At 34.6% G+C, this 17159-nt stretch overlaps 1 protein-coding gene across 1 annotated transcript in view; it reads left to right on the top strand.

The window, feature by feature from the left end:
* LOC149802467 (uncharacterized) overlaps window positions 1-17159 on the top strand; it is a 512180-nt gene that overhangs the window by 86329 nt on the left and 408692 nt on the right. Inside the window, exons 23-27 of the mRNA XM_089951513.1 lie at window positions 1446-1766; window positions 5408-5740; window positions 11324-11458; window positions 15315-15500; window positions 16295-16429. Coding sequence (XP_089807639.1) covers window positions 1446-1766; window positions 5408-5740; window positions 11324-11458; window positions 15315-15500; window positions 16295-16429 — 1110 coding nt within the window. The remainder of the gene's footprint in view (window positions 1-1445; window positions 1767-5407; window positions 5741-11323; window positions 11459-15314; window positions 15501-16294; window positions 16430-17159) is intronic.

Genomic DNA, 17159 nt, shown 5'->3' with positions numbered 1-17159 from the left:
TATCTTGTATCAGGTGTATAGATTCATTAGGTACTTTATATATCTTGTATGAGTGTTAGAAATTCATTAGGTTCTTTGAATATCTTGTATCAGGTGTAGAAATTCATTAGGTTCATTGTATATCTTCTATCAGGTTTAGAAATTCATTAGGTTCTTTGTATATCTTGTATCAGATGTAGAAATTCATTAGGTTCTTGGTACACAATGTATCAAGTGTGGATATTCATTAGGTTCTTTGTATATATTTTATGAGTTGTAGAAATTCATTAGGTTCTTTGTATATCTTGTATCAGGTGTAGAAATTCATTAGGTACTTTATATATCTTGTATCAGATGTATAGATTCATTAGGTACTTTATATATCTTGCATGAGTGTTAGAAATTCATTAGGTTCTTTGACTATCTTGTATCAGGTGTAGAAATTCATTAGGTTCATTGTATATCTTGTATCAGGTTTAGAAATTCATTAGGTACTTTATATATCTTGTATCAGATGTATAGATTCATTAGGTACTTTATATATCTTGCATGAGTGTTAGAAATTTATTAGGTTCTTTGAATATCTTTTATCAGGTGTAGAAATTCATTAGGTTCTTTGTATATCTTTTATCAGGTGTAGAAATTCATTAGGTTCTTTGTATATCTTGTATCAGATGTAGAAATTAATTAAGTACTTTATATATCTTATATGAGTTGTAGAAATTCATTGGGTACTTTTAAAAGCCTTGGAGATTGTCCTAGGTTACTGTTAAGGGTTCATCCATATTGAACATGGGACAGCATAGATGCAAAGCAAGCATATTACCTCTGGACTAAAGCCAGGGAAATGTCTCATTTTAATTTTGGTTTGATCTCTTTTACAAAATTTCCTCAACTTTTGACTTTAAAAAGATACATTTTTTGACAGTTTACATTTTCTGAGGTTTAGAACTAAATGTAAAAACCAAGTTTTTGGAAAAAGAGGCCATGTAGTATTTCATTACTAAACAAAAACAAGAATATTTGCAACCTTTGTAAGTTGTAAAAATCTATCATTAGTAAAATGTCCATAATTTTAAGTCATACAATTTTTATATTATCAAATGGCGTACTTAAAAGATTGATGCATATCTTTATGTCATAGTGCCAGTGATTTATGTAAACATGTTTTTAGGACTAGTCAACTCTGATGATTAAATAATCACTCTGTAATATTACCACTAGTTATGTAATCAATCTGCAATATTACTACACATATATGTAATCACTATGTAAATTACTATGTAATAACTCTGTAATATTATGACTCAGGCATGTAATAACTCTGTAATATTACATATTACTACACAGGCATGTAATGACTGTAATATTACATATTACTACACAGGCATGTAATGACTCTGCCATCAATGTGCTGCTTATTTTTCTTCATTTAAGAAATGTTAACAGTACTGTTTTTTCTTCAGAGTGGCCAGACTGGTATAACTGGTTACCGGCTCATTGGTGATGACAACATCGCTCAGTATTTTAACTTCAACGGGACAACAGGAGTATTTACGCTGAAGAGTGACCTGGCCACTGATAGTGTGATTTCTTACACTGGTAGAGTTGTTGCATATGACACAGGATCACCTCCACGTTCTGCTACAGTCCTTGCTAGAATATTCATCACTCGAAACCTCCGCAGACCAGTATTTCAGCAGGCATCATATAACCAAACTATCTTGGAAACTCAGAACTCTAGGACTTCCATTCTGACAGTGATGGCCATCGATGCTGATAGAATTGTGAGTTACAAACAACATTCAAATCTGTGTCTTTTTAACAGAATGGTTGACCTAAGTTGTACTGATTGAAAAAATGAGGTAAAAAAGACATTATTTCCAAAAACCAATCCAGTTGCTGCATAACAAAATTATATTTATCTTTGGTCAGTGATAAGATGACGCATGCATACACAAGTGCAAAAACATAATGACTGTAGATGAAAGCATCAATTCATGGTCAGAATTGTATATATGCTCACTCTAAGATGAAGCTGATAACACGACAGTTATAGTAACAATGTGTAAAATAACACGAGTTTTACTTCATATACCTTCATCAAACCTTAACCTGGAAGAGTTGAAGATAAATATCTACTTAGTAGTTAAATGGTCAAAGACCAATGTCATGGTTTGCTCAAAGCAAAATGATTTATTTACAATGATATGGGCACCTTTTCACATGCCTTCATCAAACTTTAGATGCTGGTTTTACGTTAGAACAAAGTTATTCTAAGAATACTATTGATTTGGAGGTCAAAAAGTCAAAGGTCAAGGTTACTGTAACTGCTAACAGAAAATTATTTCCATGCAATACCCTGTGTTATTCTTGATGTACAATTAGATTGTCCTATAAGATATAAAGACTCTTGGTTAGTGGACTCAGAATTTCAAACTCCACCATGATCATACTATGTAAAACTGTTTATATACAATCAGGATCACTAATAAAGGAGAAGTTTTGGTATGGTAGCACAAGTTCCACTGAATAAATTCACCAAATGTTAGTTAGGTCGTCCTTGATAAGGAAAACAGCATGATTGCTTAAGGATTCCAAGGTCAAGGTCATCACTACTTTTAAAAAGAAAGGAGGTGAGTGTAGTATGTAGTATTTGTGATAATGATGGGTAAATAATTTATTGCCACTGTGGAGCATAGTAATCAAGTTTATTGCCACTGTAGAGCATAGTAATTGAGCTTATTGCCATTCTGGAGCATAGTAATTGAGCTTATTGCCATTCTGGAGCATAGTACTTGAGATTATTGCCATTCTGGAGCATAGTAATTGAGCTTATTGCCACTTTGGAGCATAGTAATTCAGTTTATTGCCATCTGGAGCATAGTACTTGAGATTATTGCCATTCTGGAGCATAGTAATTGAGCTTATTGCCATTCTGGAGCATAGTAATTGAGCTTATTGCCATTCTGGAGCATGGTAATTAAGATTATGATATCATGATCTTATTGAGGTTTATAATAAATTGGATCAGTCCATGATTATGTGATTCACATCTGATTGGCTGAGCTTGTTAGCTCACTGAGAACTATATTTCCCATTCGTTTTTGATAAAACTTTGTTGATAGATTTCTATCATCAAGATCTTGGATAAGTTTGAATATGAGTTAGGTCATTGCATGATAATTATAGCTGTATCAGTCTATATATAGTAATATAAAAAGAATCTACAGGATGCAAAGTATTGGAGATAGTTTACAGAGTGTCATGTTCTTAGAGTACTACATAATCTTGTTCAATGAAATGGTAAACTGTTCAATAATGACAAGCATGTGAGCAATAATGGGCCAACTTGAACCTCTTGTTTCCTTATTTGATTTAATGTACGTACTTAGAACTTTATGCATGGTTGAATTTATTAGTACATACTAGGAATTAATTATTACATTATACATAACAAAGTTATTTGTAGGTTAAAGAATTATGAGTACCTATAGCTTAGTTGAGAGTATTGACTATAAGTCTGGACAGTCTTCCATGGAGTGTATTGACTATAAGTCTGGACAGTCATCCTTTGAGTGTATTGACTTTAAGACTGGATAGTGATCCTTTGAATGTATTGAACATAAGACTGGCAGTCATCCTTTGAGTGTATTGACTATAGGACTAACTTTTATCCTTTGAGTGTATTGACATTAAGACTGGACAGTCTTACTTTGAGTGTATTGACTATAAGACTGGCAGTCATCCTTTGAGTGTATTGACATTAAGACTGGCAGTCATCCATTGAGTGTATTGACTATAAGACTGGCAGTCTTACTTTGAGTGTATTGACTATAAGACTGGACAGTCTTACTTTGAGTGTATTGACTATAAGACTGGCAGTCATCCATTGAGTGTACTGACTATAAGACTGGCAGTCATCCATTGAGTGTATTGACATTAAGACTGGCAGTCATCCATTGAGTGTATTGACTATAGGACTAACTGTCATCCTTTGAGTGTATTGACTATAAGACTGGCAGTCATCCATTGAGTGTATTGACTATAAGACTGGCAGTCATCCTTTGAGTGTATTGACATTAAGACTGGCAGTCATCCATTGAGTGTATTGACTATAGGACTAACTGTCATCCTTTGAGGGGGCCCTGAGTGGCCAAGTGGTCTAAAGTGCTCTCCATTACGGATCACTGCCATCTCACCTCTGTCTGCATGGGTTCGAGTCTCGGATTCAGCCAATGTGGGTATGTGAGAAAGCTTGCCAGTAGCTTCTCGTGGGTCGGTGGTTCTTCCCGGGTTCTTCCTCCACCATTAATACTGGCCACCATGTATAGCCTATCATGTGCTAAAAAATGGTGTTAAACCCTACAACAAAAAATAATCCTTTGAGTGTATTGACTATAAGACTTAACAGTAATCTTTAAGTGTACTGACTCTAAGACTGACAGTTATCATTCAAGTGCATTGATATTAAGACTGACAATCATCCTTTGAGTGTTTTGACTGTGAGACTGGACAATCATCCACTGAGTGTACTAATTATAAGACTGACAGTCATCCTTTGAGTGTAGTGGCTATAAACTTAACAGTCATCCTTCAAGTGTACTGACTATAAGACCAGACAGTCAACCAATGAGTGTATTGAATATAAGGCTGACAGTCATTTTTTAAGTGTAGTGACTATAACTCTAACAGTCATCCTTTGAGTGTACTGCATATAAAACTGGACATTAATCCTTTGAGTGTATTGACTATAAGACTGGACATTTATCCTTTGAGTGTACTGACTATAAGACTGACAATCGTCTTTTAAATGTACTGACTATGAGACAGGACAGTCATCCTTTGAGTGTAGTGACTGTAAGACTGACAATCATCCTTTGAGTTTCTTGACTATAAGACTGACAGTCATGATTTAAGTGTATTGACTATAAGACTGGACAGTCAACCTTTGAGTGTATTAACTATAAGACTGGAGAGTCGACATTTGAGTGTACTGACTATAAGACTGGACATTCATCCATTGAGTGTATTGACCATAAGACTGACAGTCATCCTTTGAGTCTTTAAGTTTACTGACTATAAGACTGGACAGTAATCCTTTAAGTGTACTGACTATAAGACTTAACAGTAATCTTTAAGTGTACTGACTATAAGACTGGACAGTCATCCTTTGCATGTATTGATGATAAGACTGGACAGTCATCCATTGAGTATATTGACTTTAAGGCTAACAGTCATCCTTTGAGTATATTGACTATAAGACTGAGAGTCATCCTTTGATTGTATTGACTATAAGAAAATCATCAGTTGTGTATATTTACTTTAAGACTGACTTGCATCAGTATTGTTTGGGAGAAAATCAATAATAAGTATTTTTCATCCATGCTTTCTTTTGGTTTAATATAGTTTTTTATTTATTTTTCAGGCACCTTATAACAGAGTCACCTACCAAATCCTAACATCTAACCAGGATATTTTCACATACTTTGAACTCAATTCTGCAACAGGAGAAATCTTGGTCCGAGTACCACTATATAATGACATTTCTAAAACTTCTACATATACATTCAGTGTGCAAGCTTTTGATGGTGGCAGCCCATCACTGACTGCTGTACAAGATGCCAGGGTTACCATAAATGTGATCCGTAATCTCTTTGCACCAGTTTTTCAGAATACTTCATATTCTGTAACTGTGCCATTTACTATTGCCACTCAGACGCCTGTCATTGATGTTCTAGCCACAGATCAAGACTCCCAGGTAAATTTTTTAATGCTGATTCATATATGGACAAGTTACAAAGCTGGTTGCTTTGAACAAGTTACAAAGCTGATTGATACAGATAAGTTACAAAGCTGATTGATACAGACAAATTACAAGGCTTATTGATATGGACAAGTCACAAAGCTAACTGATATGGACAAGTTACAAAGCTGATTGATATGGACAAGTGACACAGCTTATTTATATGGACAAGTCACAAAGCTAATTCATATGGACAAGTTACAGAGCTGATTGATATGGACAAGTTACAAAGCTGATTGATACAGATAAGTTACAAAGCTGATTGGTATGGATAAGTTACAAAGCTGATTGATACAGATAAGTTACAAAGCTGATTGATACAGACAAATTACAAGGCTTATTGATATGGACAAGTTACAAAGCTGATTGAGACAGGCAGAATACAAACCTGATTGATACAAATTACAAAGCTGATTGATACAGACAAGTTACAAAGCTGCTTGATACAGACAAGTAACAAAGCTGATTGGTATGGATAAGTTACAATGCTGATTGATACAGACAAATTACAAGGCTCATAGATATGGATAAGTTGCAAAGCTTATTGATACAGGCAAGTTACAAAGCTGATTGGTATGGATAAGTTACAATGCTGATTGATACAGACAAATTACAAGGCTTATAGATATGGACAAGTTACAAAGCTGATTGATATGGACAAGTTACAAAGCTGATTGATGCAGACAAATTACAAAGCTGATTGATACAAATTACAAAGCTGATTGATACAGACAAGTTACAAAGCTGATTGATACAGACAAGTTACAAAGCTGATTGATATGGACAAGTTACAAAGCTGATTGATACAGACAAATTAGAAAGCCAATTGATTCAAATTAGAAAGCTGATTGTTACAGACAAGCTTTAAAGCTGATTGATATGGACAAGTTACAATGCTTATTGATATGGACAAGTTACAAAGCTGATTGATACGGACAGAGTACAAAGCTGATTGATACAGACAAGTTACAAAGCTGATTGATACAGACAAATTACCAAGCTGATTGATATGGACAAATTGCAAAGCTGATTGATATGGACAAGTTACAAAGTTTATTGATATGGACAAGTTATGAAGCTGATTGATGCAGACAAATTAGAAAGCCAATTGATACAAATTGCAAAGCTGATTGATACAGACAAATAATAAAGCTATTTGATAAGGACAAGTTACAAAGCTGATTGACAAGTTATTCTTATACATCTAGTTATGATTATTTATTAGTTGGAGGAATGCTTCATTAAGATCTTCTGTTCTCATTTCCAAATTGATTGCATGTGCAATTATGCATCTCTGCAACCATTGTTTGCCAAACATGTAAAGTAATAATCCAATGTAAATTAAATGAAGTAAACTGTCATTGGTTTAATACTTTGATGCAAAGTGATTTTTTTTGCTCAGAAGTATAATAATAAAACTGAAATAAAAGTATACATTGTTACCCTATCTATTAACTTAATGCCCATTTCAGTAAAAAAAAATATTTATAAACATAAAAACTAGATTTTATATAACAACTGCCAAATATTAACACTTCTGTGAGTGGATGGTAGATTTAAGCAAGACTGGGTATGTGGTAGATTTAAGCAAGACTGGGTAGATGGTAGATTAAGCAAGACTGGGTAGATGGTAGATTTAAGCAAGACTGGGTAGATGGTAGATTTAAGCAAGACTGGGTAGATGGTAGATTTAAGCAAGACTGGCTAGATAGTAGGATTAAGCAAGACTGGCTAGATGGTAGATTTAAGCAAGACTGGGTAGATGGTAGATTTAAACAAGACTGGGTAGATGGTAGATTTAAGCAAGACTGGCTAGATATAGGATTAAGCAAGACTGGCTAGATGGTAGATTTAAGCAAGACTGGGTATATGGCAGATTTAAGCAAGACTGGCTAGATGGTAGATTTAAGCAAGACTGGCTAGATATAGGATTAAGCAAGACTGGCTAGATGGTAGATTTAAGCAAGACTGGGTATATGGCAGATTTAAGCAAGACTGGCTAGATGGTAGATTTAAGCAAGACTGGGTAGATGGTAGATTTAAACAAGACTGGCTAGATGGTAGATTTAAGCAAGACTGGCTAGATGGTAGATTTAAGCAAGACTGGCTAGATGGTAGATTTAAGCAAGACTGGCTAGATGGTAGATTTAAGCAAGACTGGCTAGATGGTAGATTTAAACAAGACTGGCTAGATGGTAGATTTAAGCAAGACTGGCTAGATGGTAGATTTAAGCAAGACTGGCTAGATGGTAGATTTAAGCAAGACTGGGTAGATGGTAGATTTAAGCAAGACTGGGTAGATGGTAGATTTAAACAAGACTGGCTAGATGGTAGATTTAAGCAAGACTGGGTAGATGGTAGATTTAAGCAAGACTGGGTAGATGGTAGATTTAAGCAAGACTGGGTAGATGGTAGATTTAAGCAAGACTGGGTAGATGGTAGATTTAAGCAAGACTGGGTAGATGGCAGATTTAAGCAAGACTGGGTAGATGGTAGATTTAAGCAAGACTGGCTAGATGGTAGATTTAAGCAAGATGATGATAAAGATTGTGATAAAATTAATGATGGTTGTTCCAGAAAAAAAGCCAGAAGGGACAGGAGACATTTTTTTCAAGAGTTCACCACCCATCAGATTTTAAGTGATTGGTTAAACTGGACCAGCATTAATGAGATTAATGTCTTTAGCACATAGTCTGAGAATTTGTTCCCATCCCTCCATCAGTGAAATTAGTGTGAGAACCACTGTCTTCAGTACACAGTCTGGGAATTTTTTCCCCTTCTCCATCAATGAGATTATTAGGAGAAGCACTGTTGTCAGCACACAGTCTGTGAATTTTTTCCCATCCCTCCATCAATGAAATTAGTGTGAGAACCACTGTCTTCAGTACACAGTCTGGGAATTTTTTCCCCTTCTCCATCAATGAGATTATTAGGAGAAGCACTGTTGTCAGCACACAGTCTGTGAATTTTTTCCCATCCCTCCATCAATGAAATTAGTGGGAGAATCACTGTCTTCAGGACAGTCTGGGAATTTGTTCCCATCCCTCCATTAGACTGTGCTAACATTAACTCATACATGACCTTAGACTCTTAAGATAATTTGCATTTTAATAAACTGTAATGAAGGTCATCTCAAGGGAATAGAGATGTATCTCTGTATACCTCTTGCCTATTCTTTAATTATGTTATGATCAGGTATTTCAAGAAGAAAAAAGTTTTTGAAGTGAAATTTGTTTCTACAATAACACTTACCTGAGCATCCAGCTGTATTTGTGACCATGATTTTGATATATAAATGCACTGTCATGAAGGACCATGATTTTGATATATAAATGCACTGTCATGAAGGACTATGATTTTAATATATAAATGCACTGTCATGAAGGACCATGATTTTAATATATAAATGCACTGTCATGAAGGACCATGATTTTGATATATAAATGCACTGTCATGAAGGACCATGATTTTGATATATAAATGCACTGTCATGAAGGACCATGACTTTGATATATAAATGCACTGTCATGAAGGACCATGACTTTGATATATAAATGCACTGTCATGAAGGACCATGATTTTGATATATAAATGCACTGTCATGAAGGACCATGATTTTGATATATAAATGCACTGTCATGAAGGACCATGATTTTGATATATAAATGCACTGTCATGAAGGACCATGATTTTGATATATAAATGCACTGTCATGTAGGACCATGACTTTTATTTATAAATGCACTGTCATGAAGGACCATGACTTTGATATATAAATGCACTGTCATGAAGGACCATGATTTTAATATATAAATGCACTGTCATGAAGGACCATGATTTTAATATATAAATGCACTGTCATGTAGGACCATGATTTTGATATATAAATGCACTGTCATGTAGGACCATGATTTTGATATATAAATGCACTGTCATGAAGGACCATGATTTTGATATATAAATGCACTGTCATGAAGGACCATGATTTTGATATATAAATGCACTGTCATGAAGGACCATGATTTTGATATATAAATGCACTGTCATGTAGGACCATGATTTTAATATATAAATGCACTGTCATGTAGGACCATGATTTTAATATATAAATGCAGTCATGTAGGACCATGATTTTAATAAATAAATGCACTGTCATGAAGGACCATGATTTTAATGTATAAATGCACTGTCATGAAGGACCATGATTTTCAGGCAGAATAAGTGATTTGACACTAATATGAATGACTGAATTGCAAATACAGAGATAAACACCACTGACCTCAATTTATTTCTTTGTTAACATTACCAACCTTGAGGGTCAGCATACAAAGTGCAGGTTGTTTTAAATAACACTGCTATCAATGGTTACATGACAATGGAGTTAAACACACAATACCATGTGACCTCTCTGTCTCAACATTGCCAAAATAACACACCATAATAGATGCAAATAACACCACAATGAAGACACACAATCTTGCGTACCATTTCAATTATTCATCTCACATCCCCTCATTAAAAAAATTTCCTTTTTGAGTTTTGTTTTAAGCATTTTAATTAGATTCATGAAGTCCAATGATGATGTAGGAATTTCATGTTTTGTTCATCTCAATCACCTGTTATCAAACTGAACAGAGGATACACCTGTCTATGATGTAGGTTTTGCAGTTATGTCTAGGAAAAGCATACAATTCTTCTCCATTAGCAATTGACAAATAATGGTATTTTGTACTAATGTGTCCGTGTTATTTTGTACTAATGTGTCCATGGTATATTGTACTGTGTCCATGGTATATTGTACTAATGTGTCCATCCTAGGTGACAACACTCCTCTCACTTGCATTTCTGTAAGAAGACACCATTTTGGACAACAAGCCATAAAACATGGTTAGCATTTCATTTGAAGGGATTTATTTTTGAGGTATCTCTTAAGATATTATGACAGAGGAAGCACTATCAATGAAATATAATTTAATCCAAATTTTTCTTCATGGTCTGATCTGTAATGATTTGGGTCCAGTTAATGTGAACTTTGTCTGGCTCCATCTTTGTAATTAGAAAGTCCGCAATTTCATGAAGTTATCTGTGGACATGAACATTAAATGTTGATATGTGGGATTTTTGTAGGGGCTGAAAATATTTTTGCCTCAAACCTAATATCAATGGCTCCCATCCATCCTATGCCAATATAAATGTCCTACAGAATTCCCATTTTATAATACCTGCTTTTTTCACAGAGTGTGGCATACGACTACGTTATGAATTACTAAGGTATTTCCCAGTTTGAGATTTTGTATACAGTCATATTGAATGATAGCTGTTGGTATTTCCCAGTTTGAGATTTTGTATACAGTCATATTGAATGATAGCTGTTTTTGTGTCAGTAGATAGATAGATAGATAGATCAGTCAATATATTGATAGATAGACAGAAAGACAGAGACAGACAGACAGACAGATAGATAGATAGATAGATAGATAGATAGATAGATAGATAGATAGATAGATAGATTTTTATTCCATCTAAACTTTATTACAGAATCCATATAATGTTGTTACCTACTCAATATTGAGTGATCCAGTTATACAAAACAGATTCACCATTAACCCTTCAACTGGACGTATATCTACTGGCTTCCAGACACTAACTGCTGATACTGCCACTTCATATATTGTAAGTAATCTGTGATCTGTCCTAGCATGTGTTGTAATATTAGTGTCACATCCTGTGTTGTAATATTAGTGTCACATCCTGTGTTGTAATTATAGTGTCACATCCTGTGTTGTAATTATAGTGTCACATCCTGTACTTTAGGATAAGCATCCCATTCTGTACTGTAATTATAGTGTCACATCCTGTCATGTAAGTATAGTGTCACATCCTCTAGTGTAAGTATAGTATCACATCCTGTACTGTAAGTATAGTACCACATCCTGTACTGTAAGTATAGTACCACATCCTGTAATGCAAGTATAATGTCATATCCTGTATTGTAAGTATAGTGTCAAATCTTGTATAAGTATAGTACCACATCCTGTAGTGTAAGTATAGTACCACATACTGTACTGTAAGTATAGTACCACATCCTGTACTGTAATTATAGTGTCACATCCTGTCATGTAAGTATAGTGTCACATCCTCTAGTGTAAGTATAGTACCACATCCTGTAGTGTAAGTATAGTACCACATACTGTACTGTAAGTATAGTACCACATCCTGTAATGAAAGTATAATGGCATATCCTGTACTGTAAGTATAGTGTCAAATCTTGTATAAGTATAGTACCACATCCTGTAGTGTAAGTATAGTATCACATACTGTACTGTAAGTATAGTACCACATCCTGTACTGTAATTATAGTGTCACATCCTGTCATGTAAGTATAGTGTCACATCCTCTAGTGTAAGTATAGTACCACATCCTGTACTGTAAGTATAGTGTCAAATCTTGTATAAGTATAGTACCACATCCTGTAGTGTAAGTATAGTATCACATACTGTACTGTAAGTATAGTACCACATCCTGTAATGAAAGTATAGTACCACATCCTGTAATGAAAGTATAGTACCACATCCTGTAATGAAAGTATAGTACCACATCCTGTAATGCAAGCATAGTGTCACATCCTGTACTGTAAGTATAGTGTTACATCCTGTATAAATATAGTACCACATCCTGTACTGTAAGTAAAGTGTCACATCTTGTATTATTAGTATAGTACCACACCCTGTACTGTAAGTATAGTGTCACATCCTGTATAAGTATAGTACCACATCCTGTACTGTAAGTAAAGTGTCACATCTTGTATTATTAGTATAGTACCACACCCTGTACTGTAAGTATAGTGTCACATCCTGTATAAGTATAGTACCACATTCTGTACTGTAAGTAAAGTGTCACATCTTGTATTATTAGTATAGTACCACACCCTGTACTGTAAGTATAGCTTCCCATCCTTTACTGTAAGTATAGTACCACATCCTGTACTGTAAGTATAGTGTCACATCTTGTATAAGTATAGTATCACATCCTGTAATGTAAGTATAGTGTCACATCTTGTATAAGTATAGTATCACATCCTGTAATGTAAGTATATTGTCCCATCTTGTACTGTAAGTATAGTGTCCCATCCTGTACTGTAAGTATAGTGTCACAGCCTGTACTGTAAGTATAGTGTCACATCTTGTAATATTAATATAGTGTCCCATCCTGTAATGTAAATATAGTGTCACATCTTGTACTGTAAGTATTGTATCACATCCTGTACTGTAGGTATAGTGTCGCATCCTGTAGTGTAAATATAGTGTCACATCTTGCACTGTAAGTATTGTATCACATCCTGTACTGTAGGTATAGTGCCAGATCATGTAGTGTAATTATAGTGCCAGATCATGTAGTGTAATTATAGTGCCAGATCATGTAGTGTAAGTATAGTGCCAGATCATGTAGTGTAATTATAGTGCCAGATCATGTAGTGTAATTATAGTGCCAGATCATGTAGTGTAATTATAGTGCCAGATCATGTAGTGTAAGTATAGTGCCAGATCATGTAGTGTAAGTATAGTGCCAGATCATGTAGTGTAATTATAGTGCCAGATCATGTAGTGTAAGTATAGTGCCAGATCATGTAGTGTAATTATAGTGCCAGATCATGTAGTGTAATTAAAGTGCCAGATCATGTAGTGTAATTATAGTGCCAGATCATGTAGTGTAAGTATAGTGCCAGATCATGTAGTGTAAGTATAGTGCCAGATCATGTAGTGTAATTATAGTAGCACATCCTGTGCTGTAAGTATAATATTCTCAGCTGGCCAACATTTTAAATAGAGGTTTCCATGTTATTATCTCAGGTAATAAATGGCGAGTGCTTTTAATCACTATGTATAGACATATTTCCCTCAGTCATTAAATAGTTAAAGAAACAAACAGTAACAAAAATAAGTTCAACTGTTTATATATTGCAAATTTCACTTATTTTGTTTCCACACAATAGTTCCCTTATTGTTGGATTTGAAATACAGCTAAATATTGATGAACTATTTGCTGAGTCGGTATTCTACATGATTGTTATGTAGAGTGATAGTCTCTTATTGTTTTTCCACTTCTTGACAGTAAATTCCTTCCTTATTGTTGGATTTTAGCCAAATTCAGTATGCATTATAATTGTGATAAAACCTTGGATGAGTTCAGTTTTCATCATTCTATATCATATCTTAATGGACTTGAAACCCTTTGAATGCCAAACCCACCCACATTTGTTTCCAGAGATTAAACTCCTTTCATTATTGTAGGACTTCAACCAAATTGTGTTAGTATTCAAAAGACCATAGTTAAATTTGATTGTCTGTCTTCTATATCAATGTTTTTAGTACAAGTTACATGGGTCATGTATGCACATTTACTCATTTTAAATTAAATATAAATTGTTCTTTTAAGATTTAACACTAATTTTCTTTAACCAAAGTCTATTCAGTCCAGATTATTGAATGCTCTGCACCTTAACTGTCACTGAGAAAGTTCCAGATGGAAATTATCTATTGCTATGGGATTTTTACAATGGTGGCCATGTACTAATCTTTGGTCAAAATAAGAGTGTGTCAAGTGGAATCGTCACAACTGAGGGTAGTACAGATTTGTTTATCAATATGCATAGCTTTCATTTTGACATCATACCATGTAACATTCAATCCGAATTGTACTGGATCACACCTTTAGGTTCATTTCATCCAAAAATGTGTATGTACTTTAACATTGATTTTGCCTTACGCATCTCTCAGGGCATGTAAATAATGACCTTCCAAAGCAATATGGATGTATGCAAATCCAAATGAAGTAAATACTTGCCACTTAAAAGTATGTAGAATCAAATTCTAAAAATGACACCCATCACTGAAATAATTGGTGTTGAATGCCTACATGACCCATGTGACAATAACCTGGTCATTGCCACCATTCGTCAGATCCACCCACCCACTTTTTTTGTGTGCAGTAAATGCCTTGTTTGCAGTGGGTTTTCAGCCAAATTTGGTAAACTTTTTTATATAGATGAGACCTTTAGTTGTCAGTGTCCTGCTGCCTCATTAGCAGAGTTATATCCCTTGGTTGTTGAGTCCACACCCTTTAATTTCTACAGTAACTTAATATAGGATTTATACTAAACTCTATTGACAGCTTGATATTGATGAGAGCAATAAAAAGCAGGTGACCTCAATACCTGGAATTGGTCTGTTAGATTTCAATGAAATTTGGCATGCAACGTGATTTGACAAGACCAATGTAAAGCAGGGGACATCAATGTATAGCCTTGCCGAGTGAGTTGGTGTAATATAGGTTTGCTAATAGCTTTAGTTTTGTGACTCAATTCCTTTCAGAACAATTTAAATTTTGAATTAATGGATACAATCTGGATGACATGATAGTCACATGATAATCGTATACACAGAAATTGGATTGTAAAGATTGGCCTGTATTGTGTTCAAGTTTTGTGCAGCTAGATTTATTTTATTTTAGACAATGTTCTTCCTTGTAGATTCGAATTATAGCTCGTGATGGTGGCACACCTTCTTTATCAGCGACATCATCCGTGATTGTGTACATACAGCGTAATCAGAACAGCCCACAATTCCTCATACAGAATTACACCAGCACAGTGTATGAGACCCAAGATCTGGGAGTCAGCATATTACAACTTGTAGCCAGAGATTTGGACATCAGTGTAAGTAGTAACTTCTAAGACATTACATTAAATTAAATTAGTAGTCTATCATAGGCTTAAAAGTGACTACAGTATTGTAAAAAAAAGTACATTCAGTGAGCTGTACTTTCTTAGTCAGACTCAGTTACAAGTCCATCCTGAATTCACACTGTAAAATACCTGTGTATACAATAGGGATGTAAAATTCCTGAGTATACAATAGGGATGTAAAATTCCTGAGCATACAATAGGGATGTAAAATTCCTGAGTATACAATAGGGATGTAAAATGCCTGTGTATACAATAGGGATGTAAAATGCCTGTGTATACAGTAGGGATATAAAATGCCTGAATATACAATAGGGATGTAAAATGCCTGTGTATACAGTAGGGATGTAAAATTCCTGAGTATACAATAGGGATGCAAAATACCTGTGTATACAATAGGGATGTAAAATGCCTGTGTATACAGTAGGGATATAAAATGCCTGAATATACAATAGGGGTGTAAAATGCATGTGTATACAATAGGGATGTAAACTGCCTGAGTATACAGTAGGGATGTAAAATGCCTGAGCATACAATAGGGATGTAAAATTCCCTTTCTAGCAGTCAGGGATAAGTTTAAAAATCTGCTGGGCAAGTTTAACTTTAGGTATTGCATCAAATTTGACAATTGGATGGTAAATGTCCTCACCTTGAGCCAGTTTTTGGAATTCTCTATTCCTGATCTTGTCTTTTCAGAAAGGTTGAGGTTTTCTGACCATAGTACCAAGCTTTTAATTTAGCACTGATTCCAAATGCTTTGTTTTCAGGCACCCTACAACACACTTGTGTTCAACCTGATTGGGAGCAGCCTGGCTAGGGAGTATTTTGATGTGAACATCAACACAGGAGTACTATCGGTCAAGAAGTCTCTGACACTTATACCAAATGTTTTCACCGTCGTTGTGAGTATAACACAGATATTTCATCTTATATTCGAGGAAAAGTACCTAACTCTTCTATGTACATTATACATGTTTATTAAGTTCTCTGTCACAGATAGGCGAATTCACAGTGTGTTAGATATTGACATACAATTTTAAGAATCTGAAAACTTTCAACAGCAAAGTTTTCTTATTCAAGGGAATTTGCAAAAAATAATTATTTTTGAATGTTTGATTATGTATAAACTTTATCGCTTCTAAAGAGTTTTGCATTTTGAATGAGAATGAGGGAAATTAAATAATTTTGCATCCTAGCATCAAACAGTATTTGGTTTCCTGCTTTTGTAGATCTCTTGTTACCATTCTTGGAACATAAATTTTTCTGGAATATTGGTCAGTATTCTTGCTGGGAATTGTTACCTTAGTGATCCTGGTGTGGTATCATTTATGCTGCATACTGATATGCTGTACACTGATATGTTGTACACTGATATGCTGTACACTGATATGTTATACACTGATATGATGTACACTGATATGCAGTACACTGATATGTTGTACACTGATATGATGTACACTGATATGTTATACACTGATATGATGTACACTGATATGATGTATAAAGATATGCCATATACTGATATGATGTACACTGATATGATGTACACTGATATTCTCTATACTGATATGATGCATACTGATATGTTATACACTGATATGATGTACACTGATATGCAGTACACTAATATGC

Source organism: Sinohyriopsis cumingii, chromosome 3, assembly GCF_028554795.1.
Source record: "Sinohyriopsis cumingii isolate HCF-2022 chromosome 3, ASM2855479v2, whole genome shotgun sequence".
Lineage (NCBI taxonomy): Eukaryota > Metazoa > Mollusca > Bivalvia > Unionida > Unionidae > Sinohyriopsis > Sinohyriopsis cumingii.
This window is presented reverse-complemented; position numbering and strand designations above follow the sequence as displayed.